General features: G+C 39.2%; 2 protein-coding genes across 2 annotated transcripts in view; one reads left to right on the top strand and one right to left on the bottom strand.

Annotated features, from left to right (window-relative positions):
* The window catches only part of NT5DC1 (5'-nucleotidase domain containing 1), a 126,857-nt gene that overhangs the window by 4,888 nt on the left and 101,891 nt on the right, over window positions 1-20,078 (top strand). The window contains exons 4-6 of the mRNA XM_005490688.4: window positions 1,917-2,023; window positions 3,650-3,729; window positions 7,356-7,437. Of these exons, the coding sequence (XP_005490745.1) occupies window positions 1,917-2,023; window positions 3,650-3,729; window positions 7,356-7,437 (269 nt within the window). The remainder of the gene's footprint in view (window positions 1-1,916; window positions 2,024-3,649; window positions 3,730-7,355; window positions 7,438-20,078) is intronic.
* Window positions 13,154-19,907, bottom strand: COL10A1 (collagen type X alpha 1 chain). The gene is made up of 2 exons (XM_005490687.4): window positions 19,769-19,907; window positions 13,154-15,178 (listed from the first exon to the last, which is right to left on the bottom strand). Exons 1-2 carry the CDS (start codon window positions 19,905-19,907, stop codon window positions 13,284-13,286), a joined length of 2,034 nt encoding a protein of 677 aa, XP_005490744.1. The 3' UTR covers window positions 13,154-13,283.

The following is a 20,078-nucleotide window of genomic DNA, read 5'->3' as shown; positions in this document are numbered from 1 at the left end:
CTGCTTTGGGACATCTGTCCCCCCCATATTTTTCCAACCCCCTGGGGCCGGGGGGTCCTCACGATGAACCCTCCTGGTTCTGAGGCACTGCTTCCCCCTAAGTGCAGTCTCTGTGTCACAGGAACAACTGAGTCCATGGCCACAAGAAAAGTCCAGCCAAAAGGCCACTCCAAATCATCTCTCCCCATTCAATCATCTCCACGTTCTTCGGGCCAGGTCCTTGTCTCATCTCATCTCTTATCTCCCTTCTTATTCAGCTTCGAGGAGGATTAGCATTTTTGCAAGGCCCCAATCATGAAAGAAAGGGGTTAAAACTTTCAGTCTCTGTCCCGGAGCTGCGGCACTCCCACACACGCTGCCCACACGCTGCCGCTCCAGCCGGGCACTCTCCCCCCCCCTTCTCCTCCTGGGCCGGCTGCTATCACATTCGGTGTCGCCGGTTCTCTCTCTCTCCTGGGGGGGGGGATGGCTGCCCGAGGGCTGACTCCCTGGGATCTTCCACCCTTCCATCCTCGAAGGCCTCCTCACCTCCCATCTCTGTCCAGGCCCAGGGCCTACCACGTGGCTGCCCCTCCCCCGCCCAGCAGCAGCGGCTGGACGGGGGGGAAGATCTGACCTCTTCGCTTCGACGTCCCAAGAGAGCCTCCCAGGGCCAGAGCCCTGCTTTTAACCCCTGTGTATTCTCGGAGGTGTGTCCAAACCCCACTGGCTACACCAGGTGTCAGTATGAAACTCAGAACACCCATTGGTTTGACCACAGCATCCCAGAATTCCCACTCCTTCCTGGTCAAACCACCACACCTGGCTTAGAGGGCAGTACTGACTAATACTAATGACTGGCATGACTATTTTCTTTGTGCTGTAGACATTCAAAATTCTGCAAGTTTACAACTTATAATTTAAACAGTCTGAGATAAATTAACCACAGAAGCTGATACATTCACTTTCAGAATTCTGGGGGGTTTCCGCTTAAAAGCTACTTTGCTTTCAGTAATCACTTTCAGTAAACTCTTAGTTCTTCCTTCTTGCATTCCTTTTTATTTTTTTGTTTAATATAAAAGACTGCTATTTGGAATCAAAAGTCTGAAAAGTAAATGTATCTAAAATATGCCAATCCTAGTCCCATTTCTCCCTAATTTTGTTCCTGAATGAAATTCTGTGTAATTTAGAATGCAAGCTCTCTGAAGGAGCTTTAAGATGCTAAAGAAAGTCAGATCTCATTAAAAGAAGAAAGAAATACTTTTGAGTCATTGCTATGCATCCTAAAATTCATTTAATAGCATGAATTTTGGAGTACTGAATGCAGAATTCAAGATACCAGGGTATACCTCATTAAAGGGAAGAGTTGGACATTGCTTCAAAATGTCTCTCATGCATTTGCTTCAAAATGGGATCCAATTTGATGGCCCAAGTAGTTAATTTTTAATGCCTAAAAAGGCTAGTGTGTATTTATGTATTAAAAAGCTGCTTGCAGGGTTCAAACTAGCACTTTTCTATAGTTCTGCCCTGCATTCTGTGATGTTACCAGGCTTCAGAATGATGTATAGGCTTTGTGCACTGTGCTTTATTGTGCAGTGTATGTTGATAGCTCAAGTATAGCGAGTGTCCTGACACAATTGAAAACATTCGAGCAATACAGAGTGATTGTGTTAGCAGGTGAGGCACAGTAGCTGTGCCCCCAGCCAACCAGACCTTTGTGTAGTAAGGCCTTTATTGAGAGCTGGAATGTATATGGTAAAAGCTTAGTAGGTCCTGGGAAACTTCTAAGCTGTAAAGATACCAGTTTTAAGCAGCTTGCATGCACTGTAATTCAGTTGCAGTGTGTTACTTTGCACAAGTTGTAGTTTGGGTGTTTTCAACTTTTTTTCTGTGTTGTTTTGTTTGTTTGTTTTTTTAATAAACAATGCATGGAACAGGGCAAGCCATGGTACAAAGAGCATGACATCTGAAGAGGTCCTGGAGGTATATGGAAGGAAGGAGTGGAAGCATTTTAATACTGTCAGTGGAATGGTTTCACGCACAGGTAGCTATACTTTAGCATGTCTTCTTTGAAATTGCTCTGTCCCTTCAGTGCCTCTTACTGTTAGTTCTTAACACAAATTTGTAAAAATACTTGAACTGGGAATTAGTGGAACAGGTAAATGTACTGGGGAATACTTGGTTTTTGTTTTTTAACTTCTAGTACTAGAATTCATCTTAAATTTATGTCATGGTATTTATTTTATGGTAAGACAAATGAGCTGACATTATAGGCATATTTTGGTTATAGTGATGGGCACACACATTATTGATGAAGTAGACTGATGAAACCAGTGTCATGATTTTACCCAAGCCAGCAGAGGACCACAAAGCTGCTCATTCACTCCCACCCTGCCTAGGCCTAGTGGACAGGAGAATCAGAAAGTATGGTAAATCTCATGGGTTGAGAACAATTTTTAATTAAAGTGAAATGTTGTTATTATAAATATGCTAATAATACTACTAAAAATTATTGTCTTGATAAGGAGATAGAACCTCAGAACCCAAGAGGAACAGTGATGTACAATACAATTGCTCAGTACCTCCTTACAGATATCCTGTCTCATTCACGACATATCTTAAATTTTTCTTACTTGTTGACTTGTTGCCACCAGTCCCATTGGTGGAGGCCTAGGTGCAGGTGCAATGAACAAAACAAATCTAGAAACAAAACTTCTCCCCTGGCATTTGCAGTTCTGTGTTTAGGATAGGAGTCACTTTGAAGGAGCTGTGGCTAGGTTTGCGTTCTTGCTCTGTGTTTCCTCTCTGTTTTAGTTTGATCTTGGCAGTTGAGAGTAACACACAGGATGTGGTCACTTAAGGTGCATTTTGTTATGTAATGGAGATACTTTCCTTGAGATTTTGCTGACTGCAAATGCAATACTTATTCCAAACTGCAGGTAATCTTTTGCAAAACAGAGGAAGAGAGAGCTTTCCTGAGGTTATATAGGAAATGTGCTTTTCTTTTTCACTGAAACACGCACTTGGTCTCTGTTGTGAATGTTAATCCTCATTTTACTGGCTTGTTCTTGAGTATACCGGAGACAGCACAGACAAGATCATGAAAAAGAAATCACTGCTTAATTTCACTTCTTGAAGAGAGTTAGTTGAGCATGACCATAGTCTGAGGGGACAGTTGCACCCTCCTGATACAGTTCTGGTTTCAGGACTGATGTAATAATGTGAGCATGCTTCCCCTTGGGCCAAGGAGCTGTCCACAGCATGTGTGTGCAAAGGAATTGGATGTGTCAGACCTGCCCAAATGTCTGTGAACTTCTTAAACACTTTCCTTGTATTGCACTGCTAGAGAAGTAGATATTTTGGAAGAGTTGAAAGATACTGTCCTGAATTAAAACTCATGCTTCTCCCCATTTTCTTTCACCTGGGCTTTTAGAATCTTAAAATATCTTACTGAAATCTCACTGCCTTCATATAGGTAAACAACTCTTAGTTGCCATTTATGACAATCACAAGTTAGCCTTTGTTAATGGAGATTGGGAAACAGATAATGCTTATTACCAGTAAAATCCAAATAGGAGCTTATAATATTACTTAAATGTAATTTTTATTTGTGATTAAAACATACAGCACAGGGGTGTTTAAAGTATATTTTTTAAATTATTTTTTCCAGCTAAATACTATTTGTATGATAATTATTTTGACCTGCCAGGAGCGCTCTTGTGTGCAAGAGTTGTGGACAGCTTAGATCAGGTAAGAACTGGATTGTTTGAAAGTTATGTATTGCATTATCTTTTTCTTCCACCACCACATCTCTTGCATGCATTATTAAATGAATACAAATTGGGTATTGAACAGCATCAAGGTCTATTTCTCATTTGGACTGTTCTGTGTTGGACTTACTGTATTAGAGTTGTCTCTGAAGATGATTGTGAGCTACATGGCATGTTCAAAAGAAAAGTTCTTCCACCAGAGGGCACAAATAACTAGGATACTAGTGGAAATGTGCTGTTTCCTCAAGTTTACCCTGTGGTATGCACAATGTAGTTCTTAGAGTCATCTTTAATTATGCTCGATTGTACTTGAAATAAATGTAGTATAAGTTTCCTGAATTTCATGATTTGCTTATTTGCGAGTTGTTAAACAGTGAATGAAGCTTCATTTCATCCTTTTTTAAGCTTGTTTTTGTCCTAAGTACATTGATCTGTGCACACAGATATAAATACACCTCTGGCATAGTATCTTTTAATTTTTTTTCCCTCTGGTAAACAGTAAATTAAATTCTTAAGGTGAAAAAGAAAATTGCTTGAACCTTTTTCAGTGCTTTTTAGGTAGATAGAATGTCCTAAATTCTGCTTTTGTAATTTGGTGATAATTGTTTTGTTGTGTAAAAGAAGATTTGAATGTTTAACTTGCATGCAGCTGGAGGTAGGAGAGGGTTCTTCTCATAGGGTAACTGTGTTGGTGTTAAAAGAGTACTGAGGTAATCTTCTGGCCAAAGCGCTGCAGGCCTGAAAATTGTCAGGGTTTAACCTTGTCTGCAGAGTGAAAATCCAAGCTGTGAGATGAGTGTCTGGGTCTCATTGGATATTAGGTGGCTTGCTGCTTTAGCCTTCACTCCAAAATAGCATGCTGAGTAGATTGCTGCCTAAGTCCAAGTGCTGCGTGAAGAGTTAGCTCATCAGGGAAGCATGCAGGACAGGTGCTCGGTAAGACTCTTAATTTTCTGCCTGATTAATCTCCTCCCCCTAAGCTGTTCACAGCTTAGAAACCTGTTGCAGTTGTGACACCTGTATTGTGTTTACTTTATATTTAATTTAGACTCAGCACAAGTCACTCACTTTTAAAGAGAGAAAGCTCATAGCATATGTGTAGTAAGCTTTCACATCCAGTTACCAGTTTACAGGCTGGAGCGCTGACCCGGGATCAGTGCCATGTTCAGCAAGAGGGAATTAAATCCATGTCATTTCTCCGGAGAGCCACGAGAAGTGGGTCATGCAACCTCTTTATCTCCTAGCAGTACTCAAATATTTTATTGGATGTCAGCCCTGTTTCAGCAAGAGGGTTACAGTAATTCCCTCGAAGGTTAGCATCAGCCCTTTGAGAAAGATGCACGGCAGGAGGTGGTCAGCCTCTCCAGCCCAGAACTTATGCCTGCAAAATGCTGCATCCTAAGGATTAGAAAGCATCGCATTTTCTTCTTCCTCATTTCTAAAAGTAGAGCCTTCTGTATCCTGTTCTATAAGCCTGCCTACGAAGTGATATTTTCTTACCATTTTCAGACAGCATTATGGATTCAGGAAAGCTTTCTACTGGAAGCAGATGCAATAATTACTACATTTGTGTTCAAAATGGGTTTGGACATGAGTTGGATGCTGGACTACCCTGCACTGTTAAAAATCTATCTGTTTTTACTGTTACCAGAACTCTTGCGTGTTTTCAGACAAAGCACGGGAGCTTCCTAGTGGCTTTGATCTTCACACTGATGAGCTAAACAAAACAATACTTTGTCTTGATGGTTCAACTAATAAAATCACATTTTGTAATCACACCAAAATCATGGTGTACTGGATAGCCATGCATACAGTTTTCTGTGCTTTTTGGAATTGGTCAGTACTCCTTTATATCTTGTATGCAGTGGCTGAAGATCTGCAAGAAATTAGTTTAAGTTATTTTAGTCTCCTTTGAGTTCAAATGTTTTGAAGGAAGTATACCCAGTTTTAAACTAGTATCCATCTGTCCTCAGAACAGCACTCCGAGGAGCTTTTGGTTCAGTTCACTGATTTTTTTTTTTAAGAGAAGCAATCAAAAAAACCCAAAACTCCAAAGTAAGGGCTAAGTGAGCCACATAGAGTAGAGTGTGAGGGGAGAAGGCAGGTGAATCTTTCTGTCTTGAGAAGAGTGCTATACATAGCTTTGAATAATCACCCTTGGTTAGCACCCTTGGCTAGCTGAAGCTGACATATGAAGCCTTTTCTCTTTATTAGCTCTTTTATGTATTTCTGTGGCAGTTAGCTATAGGAATGGATTAAAAAAAAACTTCTGAAAGCCACAGCACTGTATTTCCTGCTCTTAACCTGTAGAGCTGATGGATGATAAACAAACTATGCTTGTCAGTTATGCACAAAAGACCTTGTTTGTGTGACTTGCCGATTGTGAAAGTAAAGGCAGACTGTTCTCTGGAAGCCTCCATGACAAGTTTGGACTGAAATAGCAGTTTACTTCGGTATATATAAGCTACATAGTTTCCATTTTTGTTTGGTGCTGATAAGGGTTTGGGCTTGGAGTTTTTTTTCAGTTTCTGAGTGTTTCGCTCTCTACAAAACACCTAATGCTTACAAAATGGCTCAATATTCAGGTATCAGTGTGGGTATCAATACACAGAGAGCAGCAGTGCCCTGAAACTGCTAGCGGTTGCCTTGAAATTTATCCTGATGTAGATGTGGAAGGCCTCTAACAGCATTAAAGAAATACTTTCCATGACTGATAAACTCAAAGACTATACCACCTGCTTTACTGCTGCCAAATTACTGTGTAACTGAGCACCTGTTACGGGCTCTGTAGCTAATCCTCTGCTCTGTAATACAGGCTAGCTCTGTAATTGCATCTCTTTCATTCATCACTACTAAAATTTGTGGTGTTTGAGAGTGCTGTGGGGCTCAGCTGGTTGAGGTTTTCCTCTCCCATGTGAGAGGCTGGAGGGGAAGCTGAGGTCAACTAGAGCTCTGCTGTGCCTGGGAATCTTTCTAAGAATGGCAAGAGCCTGTTCACAAGCATGGATCACCTTCCCCTGTCCTTCTGCCAGAGCTGGGGTTTGGCAGTCTTCGGAGCGCAATGCCATGAAGTGCTGCTCAGTCAGGCTTCTGGATAAGTATTTTATGCCATGTTTGGGTAGGGTTCTTGGCAGAAGGGCATTTCCTCTAAATTATAGGAAAGGGATTTGTCAGTTCTTAAGGTGGAAGGTGATGTGAATGCCAGGCATATTGATAATGTCAACATGCTAATTAAGTTCAGCATCTGCAGCCCTGGGCATTTCTTTTTCCCAAATGTCAGTGGGATGGGATGCTCATTCTGTAAGTTCTGTTACAGCTGATGCCCATTTCGGCTGTAATGTTTTAGAGTTCCTCACAGATATTCAGCATTTCTCCTTTTCCCTTCCTCCTGCCATCGTAACCCTCTAAGAGGGACATAACTTGTCTGCAGTTACCCGCTGTTAATCTGGGAGTTATTGAATCCTGATGTCCTGAATCCTATTGTCTTAAGACTGTCTTACTCCGTATAATTTTTTTAATTCATGGCTTTTCTGTCACTGTTTCAATATGAAAGCTTGTAATAGCTGATACTTGATATAATGACTATGTTCCTTTTGACACTTCCAGCATGATGGTCAGAAAAAATATGACTTCTGGAAGGACATGGTTGCTGCTATCCAACATAATTATAAAATATCAGCTTTTAAAGGTAAGTGGGTTCACTGAAGGCTCACTATTACAGCTGAAAATATTACATGTGCTTGCTGGAGCAAATATGTTTGCAAGTACACTGTTGGCTGCTCAGCACAGCTTTTACTTTTCAAGTTTCTAAGTAGTTGTATAGTAAACACATGTTTTCTTTGGAATAAAACATCTTTATCTTACCTATTTCGGTTTCATTTCACTGCTTTGATAACTTTAATAACATTTCTGATGTACTATTTCACTCAATATTTCAATTTTTATTGCTATTTCAGCTCCATTTAGAAGGACAAATGGTTTCTTACTGTGATTGATATGGTAATGTGGACATCCTTGAACTGTGTTTTGAATCCATTCCTTATGATCTTGTAATGATATATAAAACCCAAAATGAATTGGGGAAAGAAATTCAAGTATTAATATTTGATGGCTATCTTTAGTGCTCTAGTTTTGATTAGAATTCTTCATGTAATATTGACACAATAGAGAGGTTTTGAACTTCCTAACATTTGCAGAGGACCATTTTTTAGTAACAGTGTTTCTACACCCAAAACCAACATTATAATAATGTTATATGAATTAGAGTTGGAAAGCATCTTGTATACTGTTCAGCAAGAAATTATTTTCCTTCCTTCACAGACATTAACTTCAAAGTTACTCTCAGGCATATAAAATAATAAGTTGATAATAAAGATTAACCATTGCTTGTGCATGCAGTTAATTGAAATTATTTTTAACAATATTTCTTTTTAAATGTTTGTATGCAGCTCAGTTCTGAATTCTGCACTACTATTATAATTACCTTGGTTGATGCAACATTCACTAGACACAGGGTGTAGTTTGGACTTTCTTAAAACTCACTTTTTGTTCACAACAGCTGTCCCCCTTGCTGCCCCCAAGCAGCATCTTGTACTGCTTTCAAATGTAATTGACAAAATTGTTTCAGAGAGATTCCAAGCAAAAATGGAAATTGATATCAGGATGCAAATGGTAAAAACCAGCAAGATATTCCCAAACTGCTTTGTTTGTTGTTGTTACTGTTTCCACTGGAGCTTAGAGTGTGATTGGTAATTATGAATTTCCTTGGGAACTCATTTGTTCACAAAATAAATATATCCTTTCTTTTCCACTGATGCAAAATCAACACTAATCAACTGTAATAATTTCTTTAGAATTTTTGTTAATTCTTTTCTTCAAACCATGACAGCTCTTTTTTTTTAAAGGTGTGGATCATGCAACAAAAAGCATCATTTTTAAAAGTGTTCTTTGGAAATTAATGAGATCCAAAAAAAAGCCTAAACTTTGAAGTCATACAATTGCTCAGTTTTATTTATATGTGTCTGCTTGTGTGTGCACTTGGACATATATGTTTATACCTATCAATCAGGTACCTATTTCTATATGTAAATCTGGAATCTGCTAACAACATTTGCGATATGACTTCATCGTTTCTAGTTTCTGTCAGAGGCACATGCATGCATAAGAGTGTTAAAAATACAGGAAAGTGTAGTAAGTGAGAGAAAAAAGTTTTATAGATAAAGCTCAGTGATATCAGAGGCGAAACAATACAGATTATATGCACTACTCGAGTATTGTAATACAAGAAAGTGATATACTCTGTCATGCGTCACTTTGAAAGGTTTCACAGTGGTTTTATTTTCCATTTAATAACATAGTCCAGTAGCTAAAGCACTGAACAGGGAGTCAGAAGAACCAGAGATATTTTCTTCCTGTATCACTTACCAGTGATATTCCTATGGAACATCTCTTTTTGCTTTGGGTCCTTCTGTGATATGAGAATAAGGGCACTAATCTTTTATCACTGCTCACAAAGTGATTTTTTTTCCTCAATTTCACATCTTGCATAATTTCCTGAGGAAACTCTCAAACCTGGATCCCAATACCTACATACCATGAAGCCACAGTTTCTATCATAGCCCAGAATCTGGCCTGAAAACCACAGTCTTTTGACTTAACTCCATGTCTTGTAGAGGTTTTAACCCTTCAGAGAAAAGTAGTGCCCATTAGCAGTTAGTCAAGGTAAAATTTTAAAGGCAAACTTGTTCAGTGGTCAGTTGAGGGGACGCAAAGTTCCCAGCTGGAAACGCGGTCCTAGTGGTGCCATTGTCAGTGGCGGAGCAGAACGACTGACCGCTTTATTTTTTGAAATCCAATGAGTGTTTGCAGTTCACTTTGATTTGTTGTCAGTATGCCCTTGTGTCTCTATGTCCCTTTTCTTTTTCACAGGATTTTTTTGATCATAATCAGGTGTCTGATGGATTTTGCTTTTCATTGTCTTAGCTATGGTAATTGCCTTAGATAATTGCCCTATGATTTTTTTTTGGATGGCTCTTTCAGATAGGCATGATTGTCCTGACTCAGCTCGATAAAGGGTATTAACCCACTCTTCTCCTTGTAAAGAAGTGAAGAACTGAGGCTTGAAAAAGGAAGTGGGTTCCCAAATAGTCTTGTGTTACTTTAGACATTCCATTGTGAAAAATAACTCAAAAATAGAAAAAGAAAGGAAAAATCTATGAAACAATACCATCAGAAAAGCCTAGTGTCAGATAGCAATGAAAATAGATATTTGCAATGTGGTCATTTCTTACCTAGTAATGCCTGCAAGAGAGCTGTCTGCAATTGATATCCCAGCTAAGCATTACATTATTCGAGAATCCATTTTATTCTCAATACTTTTTTCTTATTATTGGAATAGTTTGTGACTGTAAGGTGATTAACATTACCTTGAATGTATTGGATTTAGTGGATGGTTTATAGATAGTAATGCAGAACAATTTTAAAGAAAACATCATGGGACAATGTACTTTACACTATCAGTCTATGTGGATGTATTATGGAATCAAAGTATGCTCTTTAGAGGATTAGTAAGAACCTGAAGTACTGTATAATTTTTCCTTGTGAAAATTTAAAGATTTGATGAATTTTTTGACAGAAAAATCAATGGCTTTTTTAGGGAAATGTTGCCAAATATAACTTCTTAAAGCAGAATTTTGTTAACATTTCTTATCTTAAAGGCTACTTTCTCTCCAGAAGACTTGCCTTTCCCTGTAATTTTCCTAACATTTCTACAAACTGTAGCATCCGTGACTGTATAGTTAATATTATATATTTGAAATATTTTCAATCAGTTTATAAGATTATATGTCATTTTGAAAGTGAAAAGTCATGGCTGCTATGGCAGCAGATTTCATAAATTGCCCGTAACAAGGCTTGTTAGGATACATGTTTTTGATCACAAGTTTATGGTCTTGGCAGAACATAACCAGTCTAGATGTCTGTGATATGTATGTTTTATCTTTAATATACAACTTCAGATATAAGAAACAAAAAGCAAAGATGCTTTTCTGGCCAAAGGAAAATGTTAGTGTGCAAAATATTGTAGTTCCTAATGTTAGTGTAGCAGTAGTTAGATACCTTTATTTGTCTTAATTGTGAAAACTGCACCAAAGAAGCAAGTGAAAAGTAAATTTGTAACATTTATTTGCTGTGTTTTCCAAGTAAATACAGAAGGGATTGTTTGGGTGCTTCATGTTTTTGATCACTTAAGGCTTCAGAAATTTTAGTACTTCTTTGGAAGTGATTTTTTACTATAACAGGCTCTTAAGTTTTCATTTGAATCTCATGTTGGATTTTCTTTCCTTTAATATCCAAGATGCAGAAGAAATAGTGGTTTTGGATGGGCTTTATCTTTAGGTAGATTGCTGATCTTCTTGTAGAGAAAATATTAAAAAACAAACTTAAAAATCTTACAGACCTTCTCAAGGTCTCCTTTGAACTGAAAATCCAAAGCTAAAATCAAAGTATAAGTTGTGCTTTTGCAACAATTTGCTGTATCATCTCTAGCTTTTCACCTTTAAGAGTTGCTTTCTTAGTGACTTAGTATCTGAGACTTAATATGAAAAGACGTAAAAAACCAGGCATGAGGTTCCAAGCTGTAGACTTACTTGAAGTCCCACGTGTTTGAGGAACAAAGACATAAAGAACAAAACCTGATTTAAAGTGGATGGATGGATGGATCATAAGGGTTAGTGAACTATGCTTTTGAGAATGCTGCTTCGGCCCAGTTTCTTCTAAGTTAATTGGAATCACAGGTCAGTGTGGTCCTGAGCTGCTGAACACCAAGCATCTCCAACAATTTCAAGCATGTGCTTTGGCATAGATTTCATATGTGAACTAATGAACCAGAAACCTACTGCCTAGTCATATTTTCCAGTCCCTCTATTTCTTTCTGAAACAAAAGTTCCAAGTTGGTAGAATGGATGGGCAGCAGGATGTGCTATGTTTAAATACTGGGAAACACTGTTGAACTAATGTTCCTTTATTATTTTACTAAATTATAGCCTAAACCACAGGTTTCCTTATCCAGCGGCATTTCAAAAGAGGAAGAAAAAAAATTCTTAAAGTTACTTTCATTGTAGGTCTTTACAGTTTCCAAAATATTATATAGTTTTGCTAATGATGGGTCAACCATCAAGCAAAAGGTATTCTAGCTTTTTTATTAATTCCAGTGTATTATCAAGTATTAAGGATATTGTTCATTTCAAGTGTACACAACCTAACAAGCTGCAAGTTCTGCTTTCATGAAGAAATGGTAATATCACAAAAATTTTAAAGGTAGACCTACATACTTCCTGTACAAGTAATTAAAAGCTTTTGTTTAAAAAGAAAAAAGTATATTTAAGGGTTCATAAAGTTTTGACGTATATGATACTTTTAAAGCATATGAATGGCAACTGTCACTGGAAGAAATGTGTGATCAAACTGTTAAGGTTTCATAATTCCTAAGCTAACTTGTCATAGTAGCATAACAAATTGATGAAATGACAACTTTTTGTGAGACATGTTTGTATGGTAAATATGGTTGTGTCTACTGACTAATTATTGCCATCATCTGATAAATTTACCAAATAAGTCAAATATATTCCTCACATTATTGTGTTTTAAAGGAATGAACTCCTCAGGAAAAAATCAGGGCAAGAACTATCTCCAGTTTTGGGGTGGTAAAGCTGTTCTGTTTTTGTAAGTGTGTCTGCATGCTTGTGAGGATATGTTTTTAAGGTTTGGATTTGGTCAATGTTGCTTTATTGTTCTCTGAATCTTACAGAATGTTAGGAGATTTGAAAATACTGAACTAGTTTGTTGCATCAATGTGCATTAAAGAAAGCCGAATGGATTTTGAGGCTTCAAATCTGGTTGCTTTTTCATATTGAGAAACTTTAGATCTTCAGTAACATGTAATAATTTGTAAATCCACCTTTCTCTAAGGTAGTTATTAATAAGAACAGTAGAACTAAATGAAAACTGTGATTATGATATGGACTCTAATAGAGTTGTCATTCTTGTCTCCTGTTCGACAGCTTAAAAATAAAGCTAGAATGTTCCTGAAGTGTATTGTCCAGCTGTTGAGGTGACTGTGGTGAATTTGAGACCATTTACTTGGAATGAAATGCCTTCAGTTAATTTAAGTATAGTGAAGTATGATCTAGCATCCTTTATTGTGTTATGAGGTGCAATAGTTAGAAATTCTCATTCTCCTTTTAAAAGAAAAAAAAAGGAAAAAAAGACAAAGACTGTGCATTATATTAATTCATAAAATTTTTATGTTGCATTCAGTCAGACAATTAATCATCATTCAAAACAATTTTTAATGACAATTCTCTAAAAACATACAATATTATACTACTATGTTTGAACCACTCTCTTCCACTTTCTCACTTCCTCCTCCATTCCTTTTGCAACATTGAAGTTGCATGAGCTGCTAAGGACAAATCAGAGCAGTACCTGGTTAACACGGTCTGAAGGAGAGTGTGTCAGGACAGGGTAAGTGGGATATTAGATATGAGCAAACAGGAAACCTGAGAAAGAAGAGTGAACATAATCAGAGGAGTAGAGACCATTAGATTCTGAATTGGGCAGTTGGAGCCATACTTGGTCATTCTCCATGAGATCGATGACAGCACTGCCAGAGGCCTGGTCAAGGTATCCTTTCTTGTACTCATCATAGGTGTACATAAGCGGGGAACCATTTTTGTAGAGTGCAACCCAAACATTTGTTCCTTTTGCGTGTACATGGTAGGAGAAATAGTACAGTCCAGGGGTCCTGCAGGTGAAGATTCCTGTTCTGGGGTCATAGTGTTGCTGCCTATTGTACAAGATTTTATCAAATTTGATGGGGACTGTTGCAGCAGGGTAGGCTTTTGAGAGGATGACACTGAAAGCAGATACTGGCATCCCTGTCAGAGCTTGGTTTACTCCTCCTTTTATGAAAGATATCCCTGATAGGTCCCGAGACTCTCCTGCTTTAACATAGCCTTCGGGCATCTGTGGGATTACAGCTTGGCCAGGGGGACCAGGAGGACCTGGGGGGCCAGGCAAGCCAGGCTCACCATTGCTGCCTTTAGGACCAGGGGGTCCAGGTGGTCCCATAGGTCCACTCAAGCCCTTTGTGGAAATGCCTGCTGGGCCCGGCAGTCCTGGTGCTCCTGGCTCGCCCTTTGCACCAGGGACTCCTGGCACGCCAGGGGGGCCGATGGGACCTCTGATCCCAGGTATTCCTGAAGGCCCTCTGGGGCCTGGCTCACCGTTGGTCCCTGGGACTCCCTTGGCTCCTTGTGGACCCATCGGGCCAGGCAGCCCAGGTAGCCCAGCAGGGCCTGTATCACCCTTTGGGCCTGGGAGACCTGCGTGTCCCTTAGGACCAGCAAGACCCTGCTCACCTGGGTATCCTGGTTTTCCCTCTAATCCTGGGAGGCCTCGTTCCCCCTTGGCCCCTGGGAATCCTGGGTGTCCTGCAGGGCCCATGTCACCTTTGGGCCCAGGTAGACCATTCTCACCGGGCAAACCTTTAAGTCCGTGAGGGCCCATGTTCCCGGGTGGCCCGACTGGCCCTGGTTCTCCTGGCACACCAGCTGGACCTTGGTCTCCTTTAGGTCCTGGAAGGCCAGGAGGACCTTCAGGCCCTCTGTGTCCCTTCATCCCTGGCAATCCTGGCTTTCCAAAACCTGGGAGTCCTGGGGATCCGGGCAATCCTGCAGGTCCAGGATGTCCCTTGGCTCCAGGGATACCTGCTGCTCCTGGTGGTCCCATTGGCCCAGGCTTGCCAATGCCAACTTCTCCAGGTTCACCTGGGAGGCCCTGGGGACCTGGGAGACCAACTGCTCCAGGTGCACCTGGAAAACCTCGGTCACCTTTCAGACCTGGCTGACCTGGCAGGCCATTTTCACCGGGCTTCCCTATCCCAGCAGGACCAGGGGGGCCCCGGGGTCCCTGTGGGCCTGGAAGACCCCTGCCACCTGGGCGGCCTGGAATTCCGAATCCGTTTTCTCCCTTTTGTCCATTTATACCTGGGATACCTGGCTCACCCTTCTCACCAGGGGGTCCCCTTGGCCCCTGAGCTCCTGGAGGGCCTTGTGGTCCTGGCTTGCCAGGGACAGTCAGTCCTGCGGGGCCGGGAGTGCCGGGCGGCCCTTGTGGTCCTCTTGCTCCTGGGAGTCCAGCAGGTCCAGGTTCTCCTTTCTCACCATTTAGTCCTCTTGCTCCTGGCTTTCCTGGTAGACCTGGCACTCCTGGCTTTCCGACTGCAGAGAACCCAGGTGGTCCTGGGGGACCAGGGGGCCCTTGGGGACCTGGACTTCCAAACCCTGGCTTTCCTGCAGGACCTGGTTGTCCTCTTGGTCCAGCAGGGCCTGGAGGACCAGGGGGTCCTTGTTCCCCCCTTACCTGCACACCTGTGAGAGAGAGGAAACCAGATCAACCAGGGCATCTACAACATATTTGCAGGCAATGTAGCATGGTGGCAAAATGCATGAAGGGTTAATTTAACTTCAACTACATGGAAGTCAAGTTTCAGCTGCTGTATTTGTCACCGAGAACGTGACATTCAAAGTAAAAGTATTTCACAGCCCTTACAAGTGACAAGTGCAAATTTGTTGGAAATGTGAGATATAAGGCTTCTAGATTTTTTTTTTTTGCTTCAATACATTCAGGATCATCAAAGAACTTAAAAAATGCTGTGCAAGTAGATGCAGACTATTAAGTAAGGAAGGAACAACCCAGACAGAGAGGTAACAGATTGAGCAGGTCATCAGACTTGATGAGTAAAATCACAGGAAGCTGTCTGTGCAGGTGCAGCAGCTTTTCGAAAACAACTTGTTGCTACATTTAAGTAGTGAGAGTTTTGTTCTTCCCTGCCCCCTATTTTCTAAAGTGGCCCATGGCACTAGCTCTTTTGTAAATATATGAATATTTTCAGGTATTGTCTGTCATAAAAATTTCAGACTTTTGTCTGTCATGCAAATTTCACTCTGTGGCAAGGTCACAGGTGGTAATTCATTTTACTGCTGTCACAATTCTGGCATTGTTATGGAGTTTTTTAATACTACTTCATTTTCTTAGTTACCAAAACAGCAGGTGGAGCCACTTAACCAAATGTCACAAATAGAGGAATAAGCAGACACGCTTACTGCTTAGTTTGTGTGTGCTTGGGAGGAGCCTTCAGCTTAATGTTGAAATTGGCATGCTGATTTGCTGGACATTACATTTAAGTTTAACAAGTTTAACACAGATACTGTGAGACTACTTCAATAGTCCTACACTACAAGTGGGAGCTTATAGAACAAAATGGCATATCTATGATGGGTGTTAATTTAAGAAGTAATTTTAAAAATAAAAACTGCAGGATACAAAAAGGAGCCTAAATTCTGTTGTTTTAATAATGGCAACACGTTCTATTGAATGCTTATTTAGAAAGTATTATAGATTGATGAACAATTGCATCAGCTACAATTTTTCCTTTCAGTCTCCCATGAAAAGACCAGTGTTACCTATATATACACACATGAAACTTTGTATATCTATTATATACATATGTACATATGTATAATATTATATACATTATGTATGTATATATTATAGACAATGACTGTTTGGCTGTCTCTTAGATAATAAACTGCATTTTCCAATATGTGGATAGTTTTGTTGAACCAAAAGTGAGGTGAAGGAGGAAACTATTCTTCTGCATATTGTTGGGAGTTTTTAAATAATAGAGGTATGCTTATGAAATACATTTGATTTTGGTTTGTTATTGTATCTGCAAGGTTGCCTTCTTCCTGTATTGACAGGGAAATTGTTCTTATCTAGAAAGTGCAGAGGGTGCATTTTCTTTTCTGCTGATGCATAAAATCAGCACAAATGCATATCAACCTATTTTGCACGTCTTCCTATCTCGTCCTTCTTAAGGCTGTGAACAGGAAGATAGCTGTTAAAATCCTACACATAGAAAACAAGCATGGTGATTTATTTGTGATATATTGACAATTTTTTTTTTTGGGTGGCAAATTGCATCAGACTTTAGCTCAGAGTGTATCTCCTTATTACTTTTACCATATTTTAGATGCAAATATCAGTCCTCGGTTCACAGAGCTGCCAATTTTGGCTAAGATGTTAAAGGCATTGTCAGCACTCATGTTGTTATAGAGATTTTCTGTGAGCTATATTGCCCTGAAGTTGTGCTGCTTTTAGATTAAAATTGTAATTTTAATTGTGCTGTCTAAAAACAATGGTTATTCCTCTGAGGAGAGGACTGCTAAATCTATTAATGAAGTAGAATTTATACCAAGAACATTGAAGTATTGATTGGCTACTCTTTTACATGTCTCAGCACATACCTTGAGGCAAAATTGCTTTACATTTTCTAGTGCCATCAAACCCCATATGTGTATTGAATTAAATATGTAAACTTTAACATAACCTGCAGTAAAGGCTTATTTAAGCATTGCTGAATAGTGAGACTTCATTCAATTATTGTTTTCAGCTTGGGCTTTTCAAATATTTCAAGCCAAAGAGATACTGGTTTAAAAACTATGTTCTGGAGAGCTGTCAAGACCAAGATTTTTTAAACAATTTCACCAAACTAGATGAAGCCTTGATAGGCTTTGGTTGCCAACAGAAATTGTGTGGTCTGTTTTATGTTGTCCTGACTCACCAGTTTGGGTTTAGACTGAAATTTCAGTTCCAGGCTGCTTTTTGACAAAGCTATACAAAGCAAAAAGATAATTTATTGGTAGCTATATCTATAGAAGTCAGTGTTTGGCGATCAAATTGGAAAAGTAAGCTGTGATAAAAAGCTTGCCATTGCTACTTCAGATACTTGCAAATGGAACAAATCAATAGAAAAAAGCTGGATTCATTTGCTCCTGTTTTAGGAGGCTCCTCTTTTATTCTTCCAAGATCATTTCAGATTAGAAGTGATGATCTCCAGCAGTCTTGCCTCTTTAAATTCTTCTAAAAACGCCCTATAGGATGCTTGTTTTCCAGACTCAGGAATAACAGTCCTTCTGCAATGCTTGCTCACCAAATCAAAATCTGTCAAGCACTTGTGAATGACTGGACTCGCATATCTGTAAAAATGTAGGCTGTTCCTGCTGTTGAGGTGTAGTATATATAGTCTTCTGTTACATTTCCTAAATTGAGAGCATTTTGTACTTCTCAAGTTCTGATATAATAATTCTCATTCTAAATATGAATTTTCACGCACATTAGATTCTGTGTTTGCATACAAAGTGAAAATTTAGCTCAGGACAATTCATTTTTCACTTTCACACTATTTTCTGTCTACCCTGATTCTTGCTTAATTTGTTGCTGGTTCCCCCCTTCCCAAATGTTTTCTGTACAGGGGGAAATAAGAACCTCTATTAAAAGTAGTGAGAGTGAAGTATGGTAGAGGATAGCCAAGTAAATATTATACTTCACTTAAAAATAGTATAAATATGTAAATTATTCTGAGTAAAGTCATGGAAAAACACAAGAAAAGTTAAGGAGGAAGGAAGTGAAGCATTAAACTCAGTGAGAATTTTTGTTGTATCTGCATGTACCTAGATTTGATCCAGGAGTCTTAGGGTTCCAGGAAGTCCTTGTGCTGAATAAGACAAGGGATGAAACTATGACAATATTTTGGTACAGCCCAGGAGAGTATTTTGGGAGTAAGGGTCCCAGCCATGCTGCTCTCACTTGTTTCTCCCTGCAGGGATTCTTGGAGCCTGTGGGTTGGAGCTGATTGGTGTGGGGCCAGTGCTGCCACCAGCTGCTGTGAGAGCAGAGTGTCTTTGGGCTCCATGTGTGTTGCTCATGATCAGACAGTCCATAGCATCTGTGTGCAGAACTATTCTGAATCAAAACACCCAAATGAGGGTAATGTGGATGCAATGTCCTGAGCAGCAATTCTGCTCTCTGGACTTGCCCATGTCCTTTTTCTAGTGAAGAGAAGCTTATTTGCTAATGCCCAAGTATGATTACTACAACTAAAAGTGGATGAGATACAGCAAAAAAAGAAAACTATTTTGAATAGCCTGATGATGTCTGAAAGAAAATAATACTATTCTCAGGGGGTAAGGTAGGATATTTACAAGGAAGATTCACTAGTGATTTTAGTGATGACTATTTTGAATAGTCATTATGGATCAGAAGCTTTGAGTTCAAGTTTTTTGAAGAAGATGTTGGCCTAAGTATGGAAAAATAAAACAGAACTCAAATAGTTGCAAACATTAGGGATAGCCACCTGTTCATCTTAAAGAGACAGAGAGCATAACCAGAAATAAGATGAAACAATATAGCATTGCACTTATGTATTGCCTGTCCAAGCTGCTATAAGACTGATTTATGCAATGAAGAGGGTTTTTAAAATATACTAAAGCTAGAATTGTTATATTGCTATGTGCTTATCCTGATAATTAAAGCATAAGCTTAAATCACTCATGAAAAACTATATAGAAGTTTATGACACATTTTTACAACTATGTATAATTTTATTTTGTCTTTTTAGGCCTTATATGGGTCTTCATTTGCCCATATATATCATGTATATATTTAAATTCACACCTAAGGTCTGTTTTGCATACAGATAACATGACAAAATATGTAAAAATTCTTCCTGAATGTAGGTAAGCTTTAGGTGACAGGTCTGTTTCTAGAAACCCGAGTGCTGAATCAAGAAATTAATAATTAGCATGTTGTACATCATTATGTACAAAGTCATGCTATGTTACTCCCACTATTGAAGCAGAGATCTGGAGCTTTGTTTCTGCTCTATATGCCTTTTGTGTTTATTGTGTAAAACATTTGTGTGGCAGGTGTGCATCTTTGTCAGTAGGAGGCAACTCTAGAGCCACTGTAAATTCTTTCTGCAGTGATAAAATCACTTCAATAAACCTGAATTGTTAGTGAAATTTAAATATCAGTAGTATAAGCAAAGAGCCTTTGTTCATGTATTGAACCTCTAGGAATAATTGTGTTAGTTTATTATGAAAAAATAGCAAACTTACCTTGACTCTTTACATTGTATGGTAGAAAATGTGGCCCCTTGATGCTGGATTGTTTCTGATATCGCTCAGAATAATATCCATCACCACCGTGGACAATGTTCAGACAGAACAGCAGCAGTAAAGATACTTGTAAATGCATCTTCCCAAATTGGTTCTGTGTTAGAAAAGGTAGAGAAAGTTTGTTGTAAAGAAAAGCTTTTTAGCTCTGGTTTTGGAGATGAGTTTTCTTACATTATTGGTATTAAAAGTAACAATATTTTGTGCTTACTTCCATCTGCTTTCACTAGTTTTGAAAACTGCTCTAAGAAAA

Source organism: Zonotrichia albicollis, chromosome 3 (genome assembly GCF_047830755.1).
Source record: "Zonotrichia albicollis isolate bZonAlb1 chromosome 3, bZonAlb1.hap1, whole genome shotgun sequence".
Lineage (NCBI taxonomy): Eukaryota > Metazoa > Chordata > Aves > Passeriformes > Passerellidae > Zonotrichia > Zonotrichia albicollis.
The sequence above is the reverse complement of the archived record's forward strand: the minus strand, read 5'-3'. Positions and strand labels throughout refer to the sequence as shown.

What these genes read in the sequence shown, in the direction of transcription:
- COL10A1 (XM_005490687.4), bottom strand. Translation starts at nt 19,907, where the DNA reads ATGCATTTACAAGTATCTTTACTGCTGCTGTTCTGTCTGAACATTGTC. An exon ending in ATACAATGTAAAGAGTCAAG is followed by an intron (nt 15,179 to 19,768) that starts GTAAGTTTGCTA and finishes TCTCTCTCACAG; the next exon opens with GTGTGCAGGTAAGGGGGGAA.